The following is a 25068-nucleotide window of genomic DNA, read 5'->3' as shown; positions in this document are numbered from 1 at the left end:
TTAAAAATTATATAAAGATACGATAATATTAAAAGAAAAATGAAATAAGCTAAGATATGAATAGAAAATATATACAATAAGTGTGAAGTATATAAGGATAATTGAGAAAATGTATAGAAATTCTGTAATGTAATGATGTGAATTGAAACTAAATGTGAAAGATGAATATGTAACTAAGATCATGTTTGTATGGAAATGTAAAAGCCTAGAACCACGCTGTTCACCAAAAGAGATGTTTTTGAAATATAAAAATAAAAAACTTTTTATAAAAAAAAAGAGTCCCCTTGTTTATTTCCTACAAGCTTCATCCTATTGCTGACAGATCCATGGCTTCATTTTGCAGCAAGTGGTAAAGCTTCTCTAAATTCATTGCAGAAGGAAAAGACACGAGGGAGATGAAATCTTGCTATGATAAACTGCTTTTTTATGAACTTAAAAAAATGAAGTTGCAACGCCAAATACAGATATAGGTTGGAGGAAGAATCTTGCAAGCTCTTTATCCCAGAGAAGGAGTGTGAAAGGAATTTAAACCCTGAGTTTGGCAGGAGAATTAAAAAAAAAAACCTACAGGATGGAAAATAACTCTTGACTATCATTTCTAAAGCGTGTCACATGTTGCCATTTAAGGCTTTGCTTTTTTATCCACGCCTGATGCAAGACACTGCAAGAGGAAAAGAATTCAGCTTGAAATAAAGGCCCTGCTTCACAAAGTCAGTGACATCATTTGCTGCTCCTTTTCAACCAAATCCTGCTTCTTGATCTCTTCATCATTGTAACGAAGGAAACAGCTGCTAAAGCAAACAACTTCTCAGACTATTGGAATAATCAGTGCTAATCTGGGGGTGGCTTGAGGCTGGGTGTGCCTTTGAAAAGGGATAAAGTCTTCTGCCTGCCAAGAAGTCGAGACTGTTATGTACACAGACAGCAATATGAAATGGTGAATTCAAGTGACAGCCATTTGCAAGTTGGTGTGTTACATGCCTCATGCCTCAGTGGACACAGTGAAGGAGGAACCCCGTGGAAATGAGAAGAGAGATTTGGGTATAAACTCATTGCTATAAATTAATCAGCTATATTCATTGGTACAAGAAATAACTAGTAATCAATTGGATATTGGGGACTTTTTTTCTTAAAAACAAGGGTATAAAAACACTCTTGTTTTTAACTTTTTATAAAATATTAGCTTAGAACATTAGGGAAAACAAGAATAGTCAAGTATTCAATATAAAAACAGCATTGTACACACTTCTTCAGATAATACAGGATGTTCATTTTTAAAGAAATCCAAATAATGTCAATTTCATTGTGAACTTAAAAAAGTATTGCAGTGGCTGTTTTAAGGAAATCTGTTGTGTTAACTAACATTGATAAAGAATTCCAGACTAAGCTTCAGTAAGTTACTGGACTTCATATCAGCCTAAGTGGAATAATCATGATACCCTGAAAGGAACCTTAATTATGAAGTGAATCAAAACATAGGAAAACAACAATGGTGACAACATCCAGCCCAAAAAAAGAGAGAGAGATTCCATAAAATAATTGAAGTGTTCAAGTAAAATGGTAACTTAAGGCAAAATGACTTTAAAAAATGTTCGATAATCCCTGTAACAGTGAGAATTTGTACTCCCTAAAAATAGTTGCCCGTTCATACTAGTTGGGGCCATTATTAAGAGCTCTGACCTTATATTTATAGTTGCCATTGCACAAAGCTTTTAACAACAGCAAAAGTTGAGATGATGGCTGAAACCTAATGAGTAAAGTCACATCAACTTTGTAATGTGTACTGTGACCCACATAAAAATGAGCAGGACAGCAACTGCAAAACTATGGACACTTTCTTGAGTTTGTCCCTCCACCAGCCTTTTATAGTAGGCTGCTGCTGGAATGTAGAGCAATGTGACTAGGGTATTAGAATCACAAAAGCACATGAAAAGTTCTATTTTAATGGGAGTGGTTTTGCACATTTTTTTGTCATGCTTTCTACTTTCCCAGGACTGATATATCATATTTCCAAAGGCTCCATATTTTCCTGTCATGCAGCACCATCATCCCAACAATGCCATCTGCAAATGTTACTGCTGCTGTCTGAGCTTCCCCAGTAAGGACAGAATCCCAGAAAATTCCTAGATTGTGCACAAAGTCCTGCAGGATGTATACAAATCTCCATCCAGACTAGTTGAGCTCCCTGACATTTATTCTCTAAACCAGTGGCCCCCAACCTTTTTTGTGCCACGGCCCGGTACTGGCATCACAAAATGATCCACGGCCCGGTACCGGCATCAGCACGCATGACAAGGCAAGGCGAGCCGAGCGACTAGCCAGCCAGCTGTTCCCCGCTTCTCCCCGCCACCTTCAACTCCTCCTTTGTGCCTTTTTTGTGTTTTCTTAATCTCCTCCACCATCGGGACGGCTCTTCATTCGAAGCCGCCCCCCCCTTCGATGAAAATAAGGCGCGAGGATTCCTTCAGGACCCAAACGCTGCTTTCCAACAGGAAAAGCTCACCCGGAAGCACTTTCTCATCTAAACAAGATGGCGGCGCCCAGCAAACCGGTGGCCTGGTAGAAAATGATCCACGGACCGGTACCGGTCCGGGGCCCGATGGTTGGGGACCCCTACTCTAAACTACTTCTAAGCACGAGCCAAAGATCTTGCATCAGAAAGAGGCAAGCAAACAAATGTATTTTAAGAATGTGTTCTGTATTCTATACAGTGGTAGATAGATAAACTCAACAAAACATTCATACGAAGTCTTTATTATTGGTTCATCATGTATTCTCATAACTCAAATTTGTGACAAAGTTCTTCTTTAATGACCAATCCTTTGCATATCTGTCTTGGAGGTAAAAAGATGGTTATCTCCTATCCCTTTTCTCCCATCTCGTAGCCGTAGAACAGTTATCACGAGTCTGTGAGTTCAGCCAAGAGTGAGGAAACCACCCCCAACCCATCAAGGGTCAATTTAGTGACCAATCAGGATTACAGATGTGGTCACATGACATGGACTACATTTTCCAGGATACCTTAACTACATTTACCATGATTACCTTTAGGCTCACAATTGCTAACTAACTATCCAACTCCCATACACTGGCTGGACAGCACAGAACGTTTTCATTTCTAAATCTTTTTTTCTTTGTCTATCTGACGAGCTCCAGCCTAGTACTGCTTCTCCTGTCCCTGGAGTTTGAAACATTTCTCCCATCCTAAAATGTTATTCTAGAATCCAAGGTAGACAGGGACCTTGGAGAAATTGTGAAGAAATGGTTACAAAACATGAGGAGAGGAAGGGAAGGGAAGACATTGTTAGGCTTTCAGGATTATATAACTACAACCTATATATCATTAATAAAGTATGATTATAGTCAAACTTGTAGAATCTGTTTCCTGGCATTTCTTGAAGGGCTGACAGGTGAGGAAAGACTTTTTCCACAGGCATCCTGTAGCCTCAGTGCCCAATGTCTATACAATAACTTTTTGACAAACAGATCTTTTTCCAATCTTTTGCAAAAAAATTAATGGCTCAGAAAGCCCACACTCCTTCCCTTCTCTGCACAGCTGATTTAAATAAAGGCTTATTTCATTGTCATGCTATATCAAGGAATGAGGGCCTTTTCAATGTTGTTCACTCAACAGTTTTTTGCAAACAGATAACTGAAATACTACTTCTCCCAGTAACTATTATCTATAATTACATCAAGGTGCCAGCATTCCCATCTGGGTAATTAGAACCAATTCTGGATAAATCCTTTGTTATCAAACTACTATTTCTTCCCTTTCTATATTAGTCTCAACTCTCTATGCAGTAATAAGGAAAGGAGCTGACTTCTAGGCCTCGTACCCAGCCTATCCTCTTGAGACTCTTTGCAAGCTTGTTTGAGTCTGCTGTTTTTAGCTCATTTCTAATCTAGTTCATTAACAGTAGACCTCCAACTGCATTTGCCTAATGATAAACATCATTTCACCTGGGCATTGATAGCATAGATTCCACATCAGCTTAGAAACCAGGAATTGTTGGATTCAGTGGTAACCACTCAGGATTGTGAGTCCAAAGAACCTACCTTCAACTTCTAGATTGACTGCTTGAGGATTGATTGTGTAGCCTTGAAGATGTCCCACTAATATTCTTTGCCTTTATTACTTGTAACTGAGAAAGGTTTTCTGCAGATATCAACTGCTAAATCTAATTTGACTTGAAGAATCTGTTTCTTTTATACTATAGTGTTTATGTTTATAAGTACCAGCAGTTCAATATCATGCATTTCTCTCTTTAACATTTTAATTAAGTTTAATCATCAAATAATTTCTTTGTCATCATGGTCTTTGTAGAACCACAAGTATTTCCTTTTTATACTCAGAAAAATACAGCTTGTTCACACATATCATAGGATGGGCTGCAATTTTACTTTATAAAGTCAAATATTTTGATTAGGATTCTATGATAGGATATTCCTATTATAGCCTTGTCAGAGTTTAGTGTTTGGTCACTTTAAAAAGCCCTCCCCTTACCACTTGCAAAGCTCGGTTGAGTGAGTCACTTGTCAGTTCCAAAGGCATAAAAATGGTTTCTGAACAATGCTGCCATTTTGAAGATGAGATGAAGAATCATCTACATGAACCAGTATTTTCGGCAAGTCTCTCTTAAATGATTAAACTTGGATTTAAGGGAATCCACCAGGGGCCTTGGGTGAGCCAACTCCGTCAAAAGATGTTTTAACATTAGGATAAAAATCCCTAAATTGGGTCCGAGTTTGGCTGGAAGACATATAATGTGCCCCTTGCTGATATTAAAGGGGACTGGATTTAGTTGGCATGTGGATAAAAGACCAAACAAGACCTGCCCCTATTTCTTCTTGAGCTTCATCATGGAAGAAAGGCAGAAACATACTACAGAAGGTGCCCTTTACAACAACAAAGGTGTGTATATGTGTAACAGCTGGCTTATATGAAGCTCCAAGTGTACTTCCACAACCCATGAAACCCTTTCATTATTGGCTTTGCTTCGTAATATAAAAGCTGGCCTGCATTTTCCCAATGTATTAAAATGTGTAATATTTTAGAACAGTGTTTCTCAACCTTGGCAACTTGAAGATGTGTGGCTGGGGGACATGCTGGCTGGGGAATTCTGGGAATTCAACTGAACACATCTCCAAGTTGCCAAGGCTGAGAAACTCTGCTTTAGAAGAACTGCATGTCTTGCTTTCAGGTGATAGGATTTCGAGAGACAAGTTAATTTGGCAGTGCGGACCCTGGGATGCTAATTTGGAATGAAAGTTACTTAGGAAGTCGAGCTATAAGATGAAACACAGTAGTCAGATACTTGGTTCCATTTATTATTTTTATTAGATACAAGTCCTATCACCTTCAGCAGCAAGACGGCAATTATAGTCAACTATATTAAAAATGGCTGCTTAGTTGAAAAAGACTGCCTTAAATCTCTACTACAGCCATGTTAATTTTGTAAAATGCTTGCAGGAACATGTGGCTTGTTTCCCAGAGATGTTGTGTTAGGAGGAAATCAACCATTATTTCCTATGTACACAGGGACCAGGTTTGCTGAATTCCCAGCCCCTAAGAGAGAATGGACAATAGCTTATTAAGGCCCCCTCTAATTGGACTCACTGCTGGCATCTGGCATCCATCCTAGCTGTTCTAACAAAGGAAGGCATTAAAACAGCCTGGATGTGTGGCCTGATCTCATCGTTTTATACTTGGGAGGGGTGAAATACTGAGTCTAGCCTCATTTGCTATTAGAGATTTTAAAATCTTTTTCAGAAGTATGCAAGAGCCTACAAAAACTATCATGAAGGTAAGAGGAAAAAGAAAATAAAGTAATTCCATAATTTACTAGAATTGGAATGGTGCTGAGGAGGAGACTAATTCAGGTTATCCACTATCAAAGTTGCTGAAATGCAGTTCTCTTTTGCCATACCTTTTATATAAAAACTAAACAATTCTGCATGTTGAAAGATGAGTTTTCTGTCTGTCAGCCTTTAAGATTTTCTTCCTTTGTTTTGCATCTTTCGGCTGTCATAAGTAACGGAGGAGGGGGGACATGGTTATCGGAAGCGAGCTGGAGGTGTTACAAAACAGAACTGTATAAGTTGTGGGGGAGTTTCTTGCTTAGGCTTCTATCCTATGCGCAGCCACAACTCTTTATCGAAATATGTCAAGGTCAACTGACAGAGGCCTCACCACCTGGAGATGCCCACATGATACTATACACAACTTTTAATTGGATGGGCCAATTGAACTATTGGGGGGTGGGAACCTTGCCATCACTTTGTATATGTGATTTATGCGCTCATTTTCTCAGATTCAGAATTCACTGACACTGTGTTTTGTAAATATTCCCTGTACATTTTCATTGAAATCACATAAGCTCTATTTTCTTAGACGGAATATGCACATCCAACATTACCACAATTCTGGATTTCTCTCAGCTAAATTATTTGATTATTTCAATCTTATTTCTTCCTCTAATCCATGTCTAGTTTAATGTTCAGTAATAATTCCCAAAGTTCTCCCTATTAGAATGCAAGTGAAAAAAGGGCTGTGTGGAATTTTTTCCCTTTTATGCAAATTTCAGGCTGGCTGGCTATTGTGATTACATGTAGGCAGGAATTTTAAGAATCAGAGATATCAATAATCCTTTTATATATATAGAAGAAAGGATTATCCTAATATCTCTGATTCTTAAAACCTGCCTACTCCAAGAAGAAATTCCTTCAGAACAGCTGGAATAATATCTTCCCTTTGCTCATTAATCAGAACCTTGTCTCCTTGAAAAACAAGGCGTGTGCTTGCAGACAGCTGACTCTGCAGGGGGAAATGTCAGTTTATTGGAAAATAGGACTGCTGTTGTCTAGTACAATTCATTTTCCACATGGCTGTGCTTGTAAGAGGTGGTCTCTGCCTCTGAGGGACTAAGGCTGCCGGCTGCCCTGCATTTGGACATCTTTGCTTGGTTCCAGATCACTTTTTAAAATGGACCCTCGGAGAGGCAGAAAGCTAACTAATGAACAGTTCCCTCCCTCACACATGCATACAGCATGCACACATGCATAATTTCCTCCTGGGGCAAAGTGACACCTGCCTGTAAAATTTGAGATAATGAACTGCCCGTGTACAAGCTGTCACTGGATATTACGGTCCCATGTATGAATTAATCTAAAGTCACATTGATCTTAGCCATTTAAAAACCTCCTTTGATTTCAGTGGTTTATTCAGTAAACCATAAAGCAAAACCATGACTCAGTAAGCTGTAGGTACTTAGCTAAACCCAGAATGAGACACAATGCTTAGACACAGAATTCTTCTGCAGTCTACAAAAGAACTACTGAAATGTGAAAGATGGAAAATGGTAAAAAAAAAATAATGTTACTATGACAAACAGAACAACATGAAGGGAAGACCAATTGTTTCATTAGTAAGACAAAATAATGGATCCAACAAGGGAAGTACCTGAGAAACAATCAGTGAAATTTTATTTTCATTCACACATTCTATGAACTATGTAAAACGTTTCTCTCAGACTACAGTACCCCCAAATATTTAGTCTATAACTCCCATCACCTGAGATCCTGACAAAGTCAGGTGATGGAAATTGAAATATCCAATCTTTGGAGAGATCTAGGTTAATGAGAGTGTCATTCTCTGGAAAGTGTATTAATGAAAATCTCCCTTCCTGGTTTCCTATTTTCTTTTCTCTGTTCTCATGTGTCATTCAATTTTGGGGAAAGCTTTGAGGGAAGGAGGAACAAAAACAACGTGAGGAACAAGTCTCTCCTGGGATATACTAGGCTAGTTGAAGAACATTTCAAAACTGAGCAGAAGGACAACATAGCATTTCCTTCCCATAGTCATTTTTATTTCAGTGCATGTGATGAAACATCTGTGTCAGAGGGCAGCAGGACAAGCCATGCCATGTACACAGCTCTCTCCCTCGGCACTTCTGATGCCCTCTTATTCTTCTGACTGTTGCACTGCCCTCATTCTAAACAGCAGGCAGCTGTCTCACCTTGCTTAATTGCAGAGCCAGAACCTTCCCTCTTCTGCTTCGATGGGTATATAGCTGCATAAAATCAACCAGCAGTTCCAATGATTGAGGGAAGTTGCCACACTTCTTAAACTTGGCATACTGTACATATACAGAGCTTGTCTAGGTACAAATACCAACTTATATCATTTCTTGGAGGCCTTGGGCTCCAAGAAGCAAGTCCATTCAGTTCATATTAGTTCATTTAGTACCCTTTCTACCTGCCTCCATATTCACATCCTATCTTAAACTACATTTGATATCTCATTGAGATAAAGTTTCATCCTTGCTCTTTTTTTAATGATCCTGATAAAGGATAGTGTTTTCCTGTTGCTGCTAATAGCTTCTCCCTTTTCACTGGGAAAAATTCAGTGACACTAGAGCAAAATTACTGGAACAGTTAGATTGAGCAGAATTGTGCAGACTAGATATGGAGCCTCATCCAAATCTAACTGTTCCAGTAATCTTGCTCTCGGGTCACTGAAATTCAGCAGGGAGATGCCTGCCAATTTTCTGCGCTCTGCTACAAGCTGACAAACTCGACAGCTGAGATATGCTTCCCGGGGTCACTGTCTGCCAAAAAAGGGTTTATACAATCAGAATCACTAGTTTGAGATGGGTGGCTATTCAAATAATAAAACCTAAGTTTGGATCTTGGAGCATATCTTGGTAAATATCTTTTACTCCAATGCTCCAGCTGTTTCCTCTCTCTGAAAAAGACAATCGGTCCAATTCCTTCATAAGGAAGCAATGAAAGAGAAGGCTTTGTGTACTAGTATATTTTAGGATTTACATAATTTATGTTGATTTCAAACATATAACAATCTATGGCCTCATTTATTATGCTCTATTTCTACAGCAATATTTAAGGTCACCAGATGGCAAGCAAAGTTTTCACATTCAAGGCAGAGCGGAATGGCTAAATAGTTGAGCTGGGCAGGCCTTGTAGAATACTGCATATTCTGTCCTTGCTCTGGAGCTAATTCCTGTTCTGTTTTTAAGAAAAACGGCAACCTTTGGTTAATAAGTACCAAATGCAAAAATCCCAGCACAAATGTATCCTGTCTGAAATTACTTTCAGTTCACAGAAACACAATGTTCTTATGTTTAATAAGTTGGAACAAGTTGAAAGCATTTATGTCTAGCAGGGCTACTTTCTGTATGAGTATGTGTAGGTATAACAGAGCTTAGAATGAGCAAGAATTTCTCCAGGGCATAATGAGGAAGGTAGGGCTCATGAGATTCTGCTGCTTGAGGCAAAACACAAAATTGACCCTTCCATGTTCTATGTATAACAGTTGAACAAAACTTATTTCATCTCTAGCAATGGGGAAGTATCTTCAGTAGCTGTTTTAATCAGGTATGACATCCAGCTCCCCACCTTATCACAACTGTCAGGGTTCAGGTTCATAGTGTCTGCTGTCTTAGGCAGCCACTGAGCTGAGTGTGTGGAGAAAATAACAAGTGAAGAAATACATAGTATGAAATACAGATGGGCTTCTGAGGATCTCTTACTGGGAAGTCAATGGCCAATCTGTTCCCTTCCATGAAGTTTAGCTCAAATAGGACATTTCATAGGCACAGGAGGTATCATGAAATGGCAGGAGCCCTTAAGATACAAAGCTGCATTTTTGCTTGAGCTCAAGCTTCTGGGTCAGAATGGCAGTAGCTTTCAGTAGGATAGCAGGCCCTTCTCGAAATTGCTTCTTCAACAGAGCTTTATAAGCTTGAAGAGCACATAAGAAGCATTGGGGAGAAATATGACCCAGCTCATAGAACAAGAGAAGGATGTAAGGATTTTAATTGCTAATTGCAGCTCCATCTGCACCATGTGTATACTGTAAACTGCTCACTTTCCCTTCCATCAAAGAGCGATGGCCAACTTCACAAGTTGCCATCATGTTATTTCATGAAAAAATTGCTCAGGCAATCTCTGTGACCAAGAAATCAAGCTTCAAGATCAGCAGAGACCTTCTGGTCTTCCAGTAATCCTACCAGATGACAAAAGGATGAGTAAATCTGGTTTAATAGAGCTGGCCAGAACCTAGATAAAATGGACCACAATCTATCTTTCCTGTTAACAAGGGAAACATTTTGCTCTCAGTGAGATGGAAAGAAAATACCTGTGGCTGTACCAAAATCTGAAGGAAATTATTGTATATTTTGCATCATCAGACACTGATTCAGACTCAGTCAGTGTGTCCCTGTCCCCCCCTCTCTCAATAAGCCATTTTTTTACTGGCAGGAGTCTAGAATGTATTATTCATGCCTTTCATTTGGTAATATACAGGTAGTTCGTGATTTACAATAGTTCATGTAGTGACTGTTTGAAGTTACAATGGCATAGAAAAAAAGTGACACGACTATTTTTAACACTCACAACTATTGCAGCAACCCCTGATCATGCAATCAAAATTCAGATGCTTAGCAACTGATTCATATTTATGACAAATTGCAGTGCCTTGGGGTTATCAGTGCCCAGTGATCACCATTTGCACCCTTCTGACAAGCAAAGTAAACGGGGAAGCCAGAGTCACTTAACAACCATGTTTCTAACTTAACTGTGGTGATTCACTTAACAACTGTGGCAGGACAGGTCATAAGATTGGGGAAAAACTCACTTAACAACTATCTGACCAACAGAAATGCTGGGCCCAATTGTGGTCATAAGTTGAGGACTACCTGTATTGCCAATGATTCTGAAGAGGAAAAAATAATATCGGTAAAGCATTGCAGATACTTTCCACCAAGGTGACCTGCTGCATTAAGTAAGAGTAGTAACCCTCCTGGTAGACAAAATTATGAATAATCTTCTGTCTCAAGAGGAAATTCAGAATCTCTTCCTAACCTGATGCTTGCTTCAGCTAGGCTGCACTTTGCTTCCCTTTACCCCTAGTCACCACTGCCACCATCACATGGTACTTTTCATGGAATTTTGATCAAAATTCAAGGATTAGTTTATCCACTCCATGAGCATATATGGTCCATTCAAGGAATTGTGTCTATGCATATTATGTGAATGGGCCACCACAGTTCAAACACCATAAATAGAGCTTAAACACAGTATTTTACAATAAAGCCGACTGATTTACCAGTGAGTCATCTACTGTGAGTCACTTGATGAGTTTTAGGCAACAAAGAATGTGAAGTTGCACACTGGTGTATAAATTCAGCCAGAATGAATCATACACATGATAAACTTGCAAGTATGTTGGAATTTGTCCTGAATACCAAAGCTAGGCTTTGGTATATCCTGCATTCACTTATTTTTATTCTCACAGGTCATTCTTCCCTCACTCTAAATCATCCTGATTTACTCAAATGCCTGCCTTAAAATTATGAACTGACTCATTTGAAAAATATTACCTGTATTGAACTCAGATAACAAAAGTTCATTTGTAGCACCAGGCTTTTAATTGGGTTGTGTGATCACACACATGTGATGAAGTCAGACTTAAGTACTTCACATGATACACTTGTTTCGATGCCACCATGCCTTGTTACAGGTTCCAAAGCTGGTGGTAACTTATTCATGCAGACCATTATTTTCTGTTGCTGAACATGGCAACATCTAGGCATGGCCTGTTCTTCTTGCACATGTATTATCTACATTACAAAGTTCTGCATTTACAACATTATCAGGTACAGTACAGGTAGTTCTTGACTTACAACATTTCATTTAGTGACTGTTCAACACTACAATGCCACTGAAAAAAGTGATTTATGACCGTTTTTACGGTTGCAGCATCCCCATGGTCACATGATACTTGGCAACTGGTTAATATTAATGACAGTTGCTGTGTTTTGGGATCATGTGATCACCTTTTGTAGCCTTCTGACAAGCAAAGCCAGATTCACTTAACAACCATGTTACTCCCCACTATCCTGTCAGAGCTGAAGAAGCTTCTTGGATGAGAAGCTAAATATCTTCAAAAGAAAAAACAAGCCCAGTTGCCTCCTGAAAGAGCACCTTTGGGATAACCATGACCTGGATGACTGAGAATCTCTACAGACTTTTAACCATGTTACTAACTTAACAATTGTAATGATTCATTTAACAATGAGGCAAGAAAACTCATAAAATGGGGCAAAATTCACTTAACAAACGTTTCACTTAGCAACATAAATTTTGGGCTCAATTGTAATCGTAAGTTGAGGGCTACCTGTAAAATTATAAAAATATGCATGGATACCCTCAACTCCCTATATGTGAAGAAGGATGAGATTAAGGCTCTAAATGTATACATATGAGCAAACAACCTTATCCATAAATGTTGGATATTTAGCAACTATATTTTAACTAACTACCATAGTTAATATCTGTACTGGATTCACACACAATAAAAGATACCCCCAGACTGTTAAAAAGGAAAAAAAAAGCTATCACTGTTTTGTCTATGTCTCCTGCTGTAACAATCCAATTAAGAGAGACCATCTGCCTATTTAGAAAAGCACTGATATTGCTGGAGAAAGGACGTTGACCTTATGGCACTCAGGTATCTAAAGAGTAATAAATTAATGTAGAATATTCCTGATTAGATAAAGTTCTTTTTAATACAAATCATGCCAGCCTAGATTACAAATTGGCAAGGAGACATGCAATGTCATTATACTTGGAAAATGTCCTGTAAATCCTTCTCCAATCCTTTCGTGGCCTTCAGTAGTAGTTATGTGGTCATATTTCTTCCCAGGTAAGATCTAGATGACAGAAATTTACATTCCTCCTTTGGGAGCAACTATTCTGTCCCACCTGCCCCCCACCCAACACACACATTGCAGTATCTGACTTGCTTGCTTATGTACCATATTCCCTAACTTGTCCTCCCAATATGATTTTCCTCCTCATTTTTATTACCTTTGTTGCTACTTATTTATTCCGAATAAATATGTATTTTTAAAATTGTAGAAGCCATTTTGTAATATTTTAATCTTTGGCACGAAGCAGGCAGTTTGGGCAAGGATTTTAGGTCTGTTTTCCATTTCCTCTCCTTTGACAACGTGTTAAATGCTCAGCTATTATTTTAGAGGAGCCTAATTTTCAGTGTGTAACTATAAAGTCCTTGCACTATTTTGCATGTGTTTATTAAACTTTGGAACAAATTGAACAAACTGTGACATGCCACCTTCTATTCTTAGATGTTTGTAATATGAAGTATAGTCCTTTACGAAACAAAAGCCGAACATCTTTCTGAACGTAAACCTTCAGATTGTGTAGAAAGTCTAAGTTCAGAGAGATTCAATCCCGATCCATCTCTCGTTTCTCAAGAATCAATGAACACTTAATTCTTTTCATTACTTTCTCTTAACAATTATTTGACTTGACCTGGCAAGAAATATCTTTTTTGTGGAAACAGAAACAAGGAGGTCCACATGAGCAAATATGAGGTCCTCCCTTTCAAATACAATTAACTTGGAATACGTCTGTCTGCATTCCTAACATGCTCCTTATATGTATTTATTCAAAAATCATCCCCACTGGTTTCAATTGCGATTTATCCTCAGATGCATGAGAATAGGACTGCAGTGTAATATCTTTCCAGAGGCTATTGACCTTACAATGGTAACAATAACTTTATCGAATATATTCAACATGATATAACTGCACAATGAAACTATGCCTGAAAGGAAGAATGAAGATCATCATTCAGTAGTTCTGCATGCATAAGATCCTAAATTTAACCTTTTGCATGCTAAAAGAAGAAAAAGCTGCCAGAGATTGGAACACAACTACCAACATTGACTAGATTTGTCTCCTCCTCCAAGATGACAAATTCCTGAGATCATGCAAATAGATTTTGAGGAAATTGGGCTGAGATAGGCTGCATTAGAAGGACTGGTACAAAGTAATACATTTCACGTTTAAAAAAATTCTTCTGAGGACTGAACATTAGCTTGTGTTCAAAGATTATGACATGAAATCACTATCTGTTCTGAGACTTCAACAGTTCAACTATTGGTTTTTTTAAAAAACAAGCTTACTTTAAGCCCTAGCTAGAAACATTCAAGATGTCCAAGAGTTTCCAAAGGCTAAAGGGCAGCTCCACTCTACAGTATTTCGACCAGTGCCACCAAGCTTGAGCTCACTTTAGAGAGAGCTAAACAAATAACTTGCTCAAGAAGTCGCTTGGCACGTGCCGGCCCAAACCTTTCAAGCACTTAAGTCAATACAGAAAAATGTCTCTCCCTCTGGATGCTGGTCAGGCACAGCCTCCCTCTAAAGGCAGCCAAGAAAAGCCAGGCAGACGAAAGGAATTTAAATAGGGCTATTATTCCTACCACTCTCTCTGTGTGTGTTTGTGTGTGTGTGTGTGTGTGTGTGTGGCAGAGAAGGAATACATCCATTTTTCTCTCCTCCCCCCATCTGCTTTTGAATGAATATCTAATGGAGTGGGACAGAGTCAGAAGGGGAGACTAATGTGTAAAACCATCTCCTGCTATTTCAATCTAAGTTGTTAAAAAAATATTTAGCAACCAAATTCTAGCGGCAGTAGCAAAGGGAAACACACCCCAGCCTCTAACAAACCAGCAGGTTTTTAAGCCAGGACATTCCTTTTTTTTTTTTTTTAGACCTTTGATCAACAGCCTTGAAAAATTCCAAAGAATGTAGGCTGAAAACTTCAGAAAGGAGGAGGTCTGGTTTAGCTATATGTTGCATTCTTTTGGAGTGCAATTTCTAAAATCGTAACATAGCCTTCATAGCCCAGGATTTTTTTCCCCTCCAGACCTCTGTTCTTTTAATATGTTTGATTTAATATTCTTTAAAATGCATTTTGAGCAGTTTGGATGAAACAGGGACAACGCCAACCAGTTAAACCAATGACCTAAATAGGACTGGATTAGCCTAAATCAAAATGTTCTGATCCCGATTCCAGCCAAGCTCATTGCACATTCATCACCCACGGGGCCTTCACTCTGATACACGCTGTTCCTCTGATTCTTCCTATCATAAGGCTGCATTGATTTTCTCCCTGAAGTGATAAGGATGCTGCACTTCCAGATCTGGATTTTCTTTGAGCTGTTCTGAGTCACATGCCCTTGCAGATTAACTGTTGAGGCCAGCCTGTGAATTGCTGAGTTTATCCAAATATAGTGATAGGGACAGATAACATTTTCTTTTTTCTCCCTTTCCCCCAAAGCAATGTATGGGCAGTGATTTCTTGCCAAAAAGTCTTTAATGAACTCCTGAACATTAAATAGGAGGATGCATAAAGACTGTAGGCTTTCCAAACCAATCAGCTTCCAGATGTACTGGAATACCACAGAAATGGAATCCCTAACTAGCAATCTTTTTCATTCCCATTAAGATCCCTTGGGAGCCCCTAAACCAGCCCATGAGGTCCATTTGATCTAGCAAAGGGATGGGAAGCTTATAGGACTGCTCACCAAACCTAGTCCTATATTGGTGCAGTCCCCATTGCTGCATAAAGTACAATTGACTGCATTAAAACAACAGATGTATTTGTATTAAAAATAAAAGGAATTGTCATGCCCCTGGTGGAGTCTGACTCTGAGGAAGAGGAGGAACAGCCAACAGGGAGTGGGAGTGTGGCTCCAGAGGTGGTGGAGGAGGCTGGGGAAGGGCAGAGTCTGGCTAAGCAGTCAGAGGAGGATCCAGGCCCATCCCCTATCCATCCTAGGGCACGCAGGGAGGAGAGGATCAGGGAAAAGCGAGGTCTACTCAAAAGATTACCATGATCCTCCTCATGGCTTGCAGGTGGGAGCTATGTATATAAGTTTTTCAGCTACATAGTTAGAATTGCTGGAGTCAGTGTTTACCTTGAAAGAGGTTTATCTTCGTTGGCGTTCTTCCCATGGACTTTTCTCCTGGAGTTCTTTTCCTGGAGTTTATGATTAGTTACCTCGGCTTGCTTCGGAACTCTCATCAATGCAGTTTGTTTTGGTTTTCTGTTTGCCTCATTATTTATTTTTAGGACTTTAAACTGTGCCTAATAAAACAGTGAAGTTAAGTTGAAGGCCTTACCGGACCTTTAATATATGTTTTGGGTTTGGGGTTATTTTGAGAGACTATGAGTCATCACAGGAATAGCTGAAGGTTTTGTGGATTTCTTTTTCCTCCTGGCCTGTTCCAGTGCCCAGCTTTATTAAATAGGGTCGATAACCAACAAACAAGGCTCACAACCTGCAACTGGCTCCAAGTCCCAGACTCAACTCTCCTTATATGGGCACCTTTTGAAGGCTGGTTTCATGCTTTGGCTGATGGCAGACAACTGCATTGATGCTTATTCTTTAGGGGAACAACTGGAGGAAGAAGACAGTAGCATCCTGAGGTCTCACATAACTATTGGTGGGGGCATTTCATCGCTAGGATTGATTCTTTTTAGGCTTTAGCTAATAGCCTTCTCCAGTTTGGTCCCTTCCAAACAATTTTAAGTATAACCCATTATTGATAGCTAATGGACATCCTGGCTGGAGAAGATAGGAACCATCTGAGATATTTGGAGGCAACCAAACCAAGGAAAGCTGTCCTAGAGTGACTGGTCCCTGTGCCCTCAATGAGGGAGTCATCTGGTAGAATCCTGTTTCCACACCTTTAAGGATGTGGCTTTTTGGTACATGGATAAGTCCTTGCAGTTTTCTTGGCTAGATTTCAGAAGTGTTTCACCATTGCCTTCCTCCTGGCCAGACAGGGAATGACTGACCCAACTGGCTTTGTGAAATGTCAGAAATGAACAGATAGCTTTACTTTATAAAACACAAAATTTCTCAAAGAAATCTTAGTCATAACGATAAGAACATCTTTTGGGAGGGGTTAGGAAAAGAGAAATGAGAGTACAGCCACGCTTTACTTAATGAACCCAAGTTCCTTAATCTACTCAACATTATGAACCTTAAATTAATCATGGGATTGGATGCCTAATGTGCTAGGCTATAATTTAATGAGTTAGTTTGCAGGTGTGTACACAATTCAAACTCAGACAAAGATCACAAAACAGTCATTTCCACTTCAGTCTTGCTTGTGAAGAGAAACTCAGTAGGTTAAGAGACAAGGTAAATATTCTTTTAGTCTGCATCAATAATCATATAACAAGACATACCAGCAACCTACCAATATTTTCATCAAGAGGTGGTAAATATTAGCCAGGATCAATGCTAATAGAAAGTCTGGAGGAGGAGGAGGAAGCAAGAAGAAAAAGAACAGCAATTCTTTTAAAAGGAACATAAATTACTTCTGCTTCTCTGAGAGATTTTTGCAGTCCTTGTAGGACTTCTGCTTCCATCCAAGCATTTTTACCTTACGGGCTTCTGGTTAATGTTGTGTGTTACAGGCTCAGCTGTGAGTTTCCACCTGGGGAGTCTGGCCCATGCTCTGCATCTTGCTGGTAGCTTCAAGCAGTGCTAAGAAGCCCAGCTGGCTAATGGACATCTTGACCAGGAGACTTGCTTTGGGGCAACATTTCCATGTCACCAATGTTTCTCCTGGGAAATTATGCAAAGATAAACAGATCCCTGAGGCAGAAGCACAAGGCTGGAGTATAAAAAATAATCATTTGGGTTATTTTTGAGATGGAGCAATTAAGGGAAAGGAATTTCATTTTCTCGCACAATGGTGTCTGGACCCAAACAACATATATTTGATACAACTAGCTAGATACTAATTTTATTGTTTGCTTTGAAAAGCAAAATTAAGTCTTGAAAAGCAAAATTAAGTCTTAATCTGAGCTAAAAACCATTGCTTAAGTAGATTGCTTAAATAGATAACTTTGTCAGGACTATATTAAACTGGTTTGGGCCTGGTTATTAGTTGGATGGGGAAACTTGTATGGATTTCCAGGATTGTAGGCTAGATGGAATAGTTAATAAACACCTTACAGTGGTGTTTTCCAATCTTGGAATCTTTAAGCTGTGTGGACTTCAATTCCCAGAATTCCCCAGGCAACATTCCCTAGCTGGGGAATTTTGAAAATGGAAGTCCACACAGCTTAAAGTTGCCAAGGATGAAAACTATGGCCCTGGAGTACGGCAAATGACAAATCACTTCCAAGTTTTGCTAAGAGAGATCAGTAAGCTTCCACATTAACAAAGCAGATGCTGAATTCAACTGGAAATAATTTTAACTTTATGTCAGGCTTTTTCAAGCATTTCCTTAACATCTTTTCAGTTCTTTCCGACTCTACAATGCTATGATTCCAGATCTCAAGCCATCAAACTCTTATTCTGGAACAGGCTAACCAGCAGACGTCTCACAAACACGTTTGGCTAATATAGTTTCTTTACTGCAACAAGAATGAAGGCCCAGGCATACAAAAGATCTGCCTAATTCAGAAAACAAATCAAAGTCAAAATATATCTTTGCTTCAGAATTTAAATTCTAAGCATTTTTCTTCCAACTTTCTGAGTTGGATATTTATTTACTGATATTCAGTCTTTTCATGGCCTTAAGACTAGGAGCTCCTGCTGAGTTCTGGCATACAATTCTGTCTGTCTGGCTTGTGAATCACTGCTTCCCTTCTCATCAGCCTCATTTCTGGTAGATTAAAACAGGGGACCTCAATCTCCAGGCTGTGGAATGATAGCAGGCTGTGGTCTGTTAGGAACTGGGCCATGCAAGCAAACAAAGCTTCATCTGCACATGCTCAGGATCTAGGTAGTGCACGAAATGCCCTCCCTTGCAAGGAATCCCCCCCAGGACCGGTCCCCTGGTGCCCAAAAGGTTGGGGACTGCTGAATTAAAAGATGCTGAAGAGGCAAGGAAGAGAAGTGGATGAATCAGAAACAAAATGAAAATAGCAAAATGGATGCAAGATTCACTGCCAATAGACTATTCTTAACATTGCAGTCCAAATGGACTTTGGATCTCTGCAGATCTTTTGCATTAAGTAAGATCCCCTCACTCTTATTACTGATTAAGTTGGCATGCATTTTAGAGCAAAAAAAAAAAAGCCAGAGATTTCAACTGAATCAAAATATTTTGGGATATGTCTCAACATGCAGATTTTCAGCCCCTGCTAATAAAGATAATTTGGTATAGGTGAAATATAATATGGAACTCACATTGTCTATAATCCAATGCTTCTGGCAACACCATTATTTCCATATAGTTGAACAATCATCTTGACGATTACTTTTATACAGTACAGATACAATTTCACACTTTGTGAGGGCAGAGTTCAGGTGACAGAACCTGACACTCAGGCTATCCCTTGTAATGGCACCATTTCTATATAGGTATATAACTATGCATAAGTATCCTTTAGAAAGTATAGAGATGATCAATCTCCTACAAATGAAAGGACACATGTCACAACTCTTTAATAGAAGTGAACTCTCTGCCATCTTCTGGATCTTTTTATCGCTGGTTTCTGATAATCTGGCTAAAAGCAAAATTGGCTATGAAGTTCCTTCACTGAGCTTAAAGTCTAACAGAGCTAATTAAGTTTATATCTATCTCAAGAAGTTTGTTCCATCTATGTCGTAGCAGACTAAGACATTAATTGTGGCATAAGAGCTTAGATGGTTAAAAATATGCTTAAGATGGTGTTCCCATCCTATGCCAAGCTTTCACCATTGGCAGAATTGCCATTTTTAAAGGCCGCATTGGGTAGGACTCAGGGGTGGGATTCAAATTTTTTAACAACTGGTTCTGTGGGTGTGGCTTAGTTGGTGGGCATGACTTGGTGGTCATGTTATTGGCTTGTCATGGCCAACTCAATATCACACGCATCTCCTTGCCTGGCCTCTCATGACTGTGGGGAAGCTGCAACAGTCGTAAGTGTGAAAAATGGTCATAAGTCACTTTTTTCAGTGCCATTGTAACTTTGAATGGTCATTCCACACAAGCAAAGTACCAGCAAAGGAGGGAAAAATAACTCCAGAGAGGTTCCTGAGACAGGAAGTCTAGTCCTGCCAAGAATGTAATAAGGGTTAACGGAGAGGCAGTTTCTGTAAGCAACACCAGAATGAGAATTCATACAAACTTGTAGAAAGAAGCCTATTTAAATTGATCAATACCACATCTGAGACCAATCTGAGGGATTATACTTCTAGAATGCTTGAGCTCCTGAAACATCTATTTAAGTGCCTAGAATTGTTAATATTGAAACCCATAAATACATTAGCTCCTCTTAAAATGAAAGTCCATCCTTTTTTAGAAATACAAAGAACTGAACTTTTCAAGTCACCCAACATGGAAACATCATGGGAAGATAAATGTGTTGTTGTGTGGTGGGAAACAAATCTGGCACTATCTTATCTGACTAGCAAATTTAAATTTAAACTCCAGCATCAGTCTATCTGCTTTATGTTTCTAACGAATTTTAGTAAATACATCTTTTATTAAAATTTGTTAGAAAACTGCTACCAAATTCCTGTGCCACACAAACACATTTAGGGTAGAAATGGCAAACACCTATTTGTTGTTTTCTGGAACTGGCCAAATATAACTAACTTCTATCTAGCAAGGCACTCTTTCTCCTTTTAAGGATTACTAGTTTCTTTTTAAGTGGTTACAATTCAGAGCTACTTGTGAATGCAGTTGCTAAGCCAGGGCACATTTCTGAGAAAAGAGGAATCCCTGGATTGTCAGGCACTTCCTCAACTATGAGGGGGGAAAAAAAACCCAACTCCAGCAATTTCTCAGGCCAGAAAGGGGCCATGAGGGGGGGGGGTGTTATTAAAACTATGCCAAAGGCAGAAAGGAGATTGGCAAGTCCTTTTTCCCCCTCTTTGTAATTTATATTGAAGAGAGAAAAACTCCAGGCTATTCCTAAAGCAGGATTCGCTGAAATTAGCCCAAAGCAAAAAAAACCTTACTAGGTATGCATAGTTCTTCCACGACTCTATACGCCCCAAGCCTTATGATAAGGCTTATCAACCTAAGTTGCACGTCTTTGTAGTTGTTCAGAGGGAGGAAGGTGGGCGACAATGAGGACTTCACAATCCAACCACTTTTAAGAGCACTCCCTGTTCCCATTTTCGGGGAGCAACAGGTGGCTTCTCTTCAGCCAGTTACAGCAAATGGTGTCGGGGGAAGAGGCTAATAACGGATACATTTTAGGGGAATGTTTTGGTGGTTAGCGTCTAACCGAGACAGAGCAAGTCAGCAGGCGAGGCTGGAATTAAAACCGATCAAATCCAGCCTCCCCTCCCGCTATGACGCAGGAGGCACGTGCGACCCAAAATCCTAAAGGCAATTAAATTAAGAAAGGGAAGATCTATAGAGGACCGTCGAAGGAAGAAAAAAAGAATTAAAGCCAATTTAATTTCTCCGCCAATTATCCTCCCCCCTCCCGCCCAAAATCCCAGGGTTTTTCATCACGGCTGGCTGGCTTACAGAATTTGCCTGAGACAACTCGAGCATGCTTGTCCTCTCCCTCCTCGCGTGCCTCTACACGGATGGGCGCACATCCCCACGCCGCGTGGCCTAAGGCAGCAGCGCCTTTGCTCGTGGCACGGCATCCTTACCTTGCTCTCCTCCTCGTCGTCTTCCTCCTCCTCGTCCTCCTCCTCCTCTTGCTCTTCTAAAGCCACCGGAGCAGCAACGACCGCGTCCCACTCCGCTTGATCGGGCACCTTCCGCTCCACTTGAACGTGACTCCGCTGTTCTGCTTTCACCGGCTCCGGGGCAGCCTTGTCCTCGACCTCCTCCTCTTTTCCCTTCTCCCGAAGCCGTTCTTCCTTTCCTTCGTTCGTCCCCACCTCTTCAGCCCCAATTTCTTCCACGGCGTCTCTTCCAGCTTCTCTGCTTATTACCGCCTCCTTCTCCTCCTCCTCCTCCTCTCCTCTCTCCTTCCGAGGCTCCACTCCGGCCGCCTCCGGTTCCTTCTCATCCTTCTGGAGTGCTTCGCCGTCCGTCCGGTCTACCGCAGCAGCGCTCGCCTTGGCCTCCCCTTCTTCCTTTGCCGCCGCTGGCTCGGTAGCTTTGTCCTCTTCCGAGGATCTTAGCTTGACAAAGACCGACGCTAGAATAACAGCCAGGACCGTGAAAAGCAGCGGGACTGCAATGTATAAGTCCACCGCTACATCCATTTCTCCGGCGGCTGTGCGATCCGACAGCACTGAGGAGCTGAGATGGCGAGTCGTCGCCCTCTCGCGCTTTTCCCCTCCTCCTCTTTTTGCCGCCGCCGGGCAACTGAGCAGCTGGGCTGAATTCAGCTGCCTGAAAGCGGCGGTCGGTTAAATCCCTTCTCTTCTGAAGCCGAAAGCGGGATAGGTTTTCACAACACCCGCGTCATTTGGCCGGAGCCCGCCCCCCTCTGCTTCTGGTGCCACTCCCGGCAAGCCGAGGCTGCCGGGATGGCCATTCCCTTTTATGAGTCTTAACACGGGGAAAAGGAAGGAGAGAGACCAAAGGAAGGAAGGAAGGAAGGAAAGGAGGGAGGGAAGAAAAGGCAGCGCTGTTTTCAGAGGAGTAGCCCTTTTCATCGAATATTGGATCGTGTAAACTTCCCAGCAAAATATTGAGAGTTGGATTGCGCTTGGTGCTAGACCATAAACCGTGGTTTATATATCACTCTGCAGCAAACCAAACCAAACTTTTTTTTTTTTTGGCTCAGGGTAATCCAGCCTCCCTGATCATTGTATTAGAAAGTAAACTCTCGTTTCTCTTCCTTTATATTTCAAATGTATAAGCCATCCAATTCATAGCAGCAATCAATACAACATAGATAATCCTAGAAATCAATATACCAATTAATACAATTCCCATAATAGACATATCTTAAATTAGCACCTCGGGCAAATATTTGTTCTTTAGGACGGCAGGATGGGGTGACCCAAACTTCAGTGTGGGGCGTGTCCTTTTCCAGAGGATAGACTCCATGACGGAGAAGGAATGACATCCAAGTCCCATCAGATGACCTTATTTTAAGAATAAGATTTATCAATAGTGCAGTTTGAGCAGCATAGGCATTGAGATACGCTCGTGTTTGTGCTGCTACAATCTGGATCAGCTCTAGCTCGAATAATTGTCAAAGGCAGCCACATATGGAATACATTTCAACTGTTGTTGATGTGAGGTAATTGAAGCATGAGTGACTGTGGGAAGAATCATCCAATGTAGGAATGGCTCCAGTTGGCACAGTTGGAACCTTTCTGCTCATAGTTGCCACCTGCTTATGGAGCTTGCATGCTGTATCTGTCTGGGGGAGAACAAACTCATCCAGAGATGAAAGTGGAAAGTCCTTGGTGTTGGGAGAATCCAAAATACATAATCACCCAGTCTTGTCAGGGTTGTCCTTTAACTGTTCCTCCCCAGTCAGGCCCCACCCTCTTCAAGAGAAGATTTTGAAGGCATTAATTGGTTAGCCTGTTATTCAGTTGAGTATCATCAGCATGTTATTTGACCCCTGGCCAGTGGATGAATTCACCCAGTAGCTTCATATAGATGTTCTCTCAACAGCATCAAGCCTTTGAAATCTCATACATCAGGAAACTTCTTTCCCCAGCAATACCAGTTGGAACCAGCCATGAAGGGGAACCACTGTGCCTCCTAATCCTTGCTTTGGTCTAGACCAGGGCTGTCAAACTCCCAGCTGTGGGCCAGATGCATCACATGCTGACCATGCAGAGTTTAGCGAAGGGGGTGGTGGTCCCAATGCATCACGTGATGCTGCCATGATGATGGGGATTTGACAGCCCTGGTCTAGGCAGATAGCATGATTGATGGTACTGAAGGCTGCTGAGAAGAACCAGAAAACTGATGATCAGTGCCACTTCTGTGCTGTATCCTGGCCTGAAATCCAACCCAAAAGGATTCAAATAATCCACTTCCCCTAAGGCCTTTTGAAGCTCAACCTCACATCCTAAAAAGGATGGACATTGGAGACTGGATGAGTATTATCCCGCACTGTTGGGTCTAGTGATGGTTTAAGAGGGTGTGAGCCACTTGTTTCCCCGTTAGGGCAGGCACTCATGGATGCACTAATCACAGCATCCAGGATCTGGTGCAAAAGAGGAAGATATCAAGGTGACTGGGATTTGCTTCTTTTGTTTAGTACCAGGGGTGCAATTCAACCGGTGTAACAACCAGTTCAGTGAGTGTGCGTTTTGCACTTGGGCAGAGTTTGCAAAATGCTGCTTCTTCAGCTCTAAAACTTACCTTCTGCTGCATTCCCTGTGAGTTAATCAGCTGAGCATCAATCCGCTGTGCTGTACCAAACAGCTAAGCTGAAAACCCCAGAAATAAAAGGACAGAATAGGGGCAGGTGGGTGGGGCCAAATTGTCACTGCAACTACTGGTTCACCTGAATCAGGCCGAACTGGTAGAATTCCCCCCCCCCAGTACCTGTTTTCTACTTAAAATAATGTGGTGCTTTATGCTGCAGCTGCAGAGGCAGCTTATGGAACTTGCTGATTCACTAATATAATTGATGACAAGGGCTAAAATCATGAACTTTTAGAGAATTACTAGGCAGGTTGGAATGTTAGAAGTCTTCGCCACTGAGTGCTTGAAGGTATATAATGTATATTTTGTGAGATTATTTTGTATGATTGTTAGCCAAGGGGAAAGACCATCATCAGTAATATGGAGTGAGGTAAGCAAGCTATCTGGTAGTGCAGCTACTGCATTTTATTAAGAGTCAAACACACCTGAACTACATTCTTAATCACAAGTTTGAAGGCACAAATTGTGTTTTCTAAGCTCAGTTGTTAAAGATGCTGAGCTGGAAAGCTGACAGCCCGAGTTTGAGACTTGAGCACTGTGCAAATGTGAACTCACATTGCTTGCCCCACCTTCTGCCAACCTAGCAGTTCAAAAGCATGCAAACGACTAGCTATCACTATCACGTACCTATTTCCCTGTGCCTAAGTATATATAGGCACATGATCACATAAGCATCTTTGGACAATGCTGGCTTCCGCTGCGAAGAGGCTGAGATGAGCATCGCCTTCCAGTCAGACACAGCTGGACAGGGGAAACCTTTACTTTTAAAACAAGACTTAATTCTCAATAACCACAAGCACCAGCAATGATTTCACAAAGGTCACTTTTAAAATATTGGTTCTGGACTACATTTCATTTTCTGAAACTGAACTACATTTCATTTTCAGCTGATTTTAATTTAGCAAGGTC

At 40.7% G+C, this 25068-nt stretch overlaps 1 protein-coding gene across 3 annotated transcripts in view; it reads right to left on the bottom strand.

Moving 5' to 3' along the window:
* MXRA7 (matrix remodeling associated 7) overlaps positions 1 to 22251 on the bottom strand; it is a 56163-nt gene extending 33912 nt beyond the window's left edge. Inside the window, exon 1 of one of the 3 annotated variants that reach the window (XM_087924791.1) lies at positions 21459 to 22251. In XM_087924791.1, coding sequence (XP_087780917.1) covers positions 21459 to 22022 — 564 coding nt within the window. In that variant the 5' untranslated portion in view covers positions 22023 to 22251. The remainder of the gene's footprint in view (positions 1 to 21458) is intronic. The other 2 variants (XM_087924793.1, XM_087924790.1) reach the window with 2 other exon arrangements.
* Between the last annotated feature and the right edge of the window lie 2817 nt (positions 22252 to 25068).

Source organism: Pseudonaja textilis, chromosome 2, assembly GCF_049901715.1.
Source record: "Pseudonaja textilis isolate UNSWEBS1 chromosome 2, rPseTex1.2, whole genome shotgun sequence".
Taxonomy (NCBI): domain Eukaryota; kingdom Metazoa; phylum Chordata; class Lepidosauria; order Squamata; family Elapidae; genus Pseudonaja; species Pseudonaja textilis.
The sequence above is the reverse complement of the archived record's forward strand: the minus strand, read 5'-3'. Positions and strand labels throughout refer to the sequence as shown.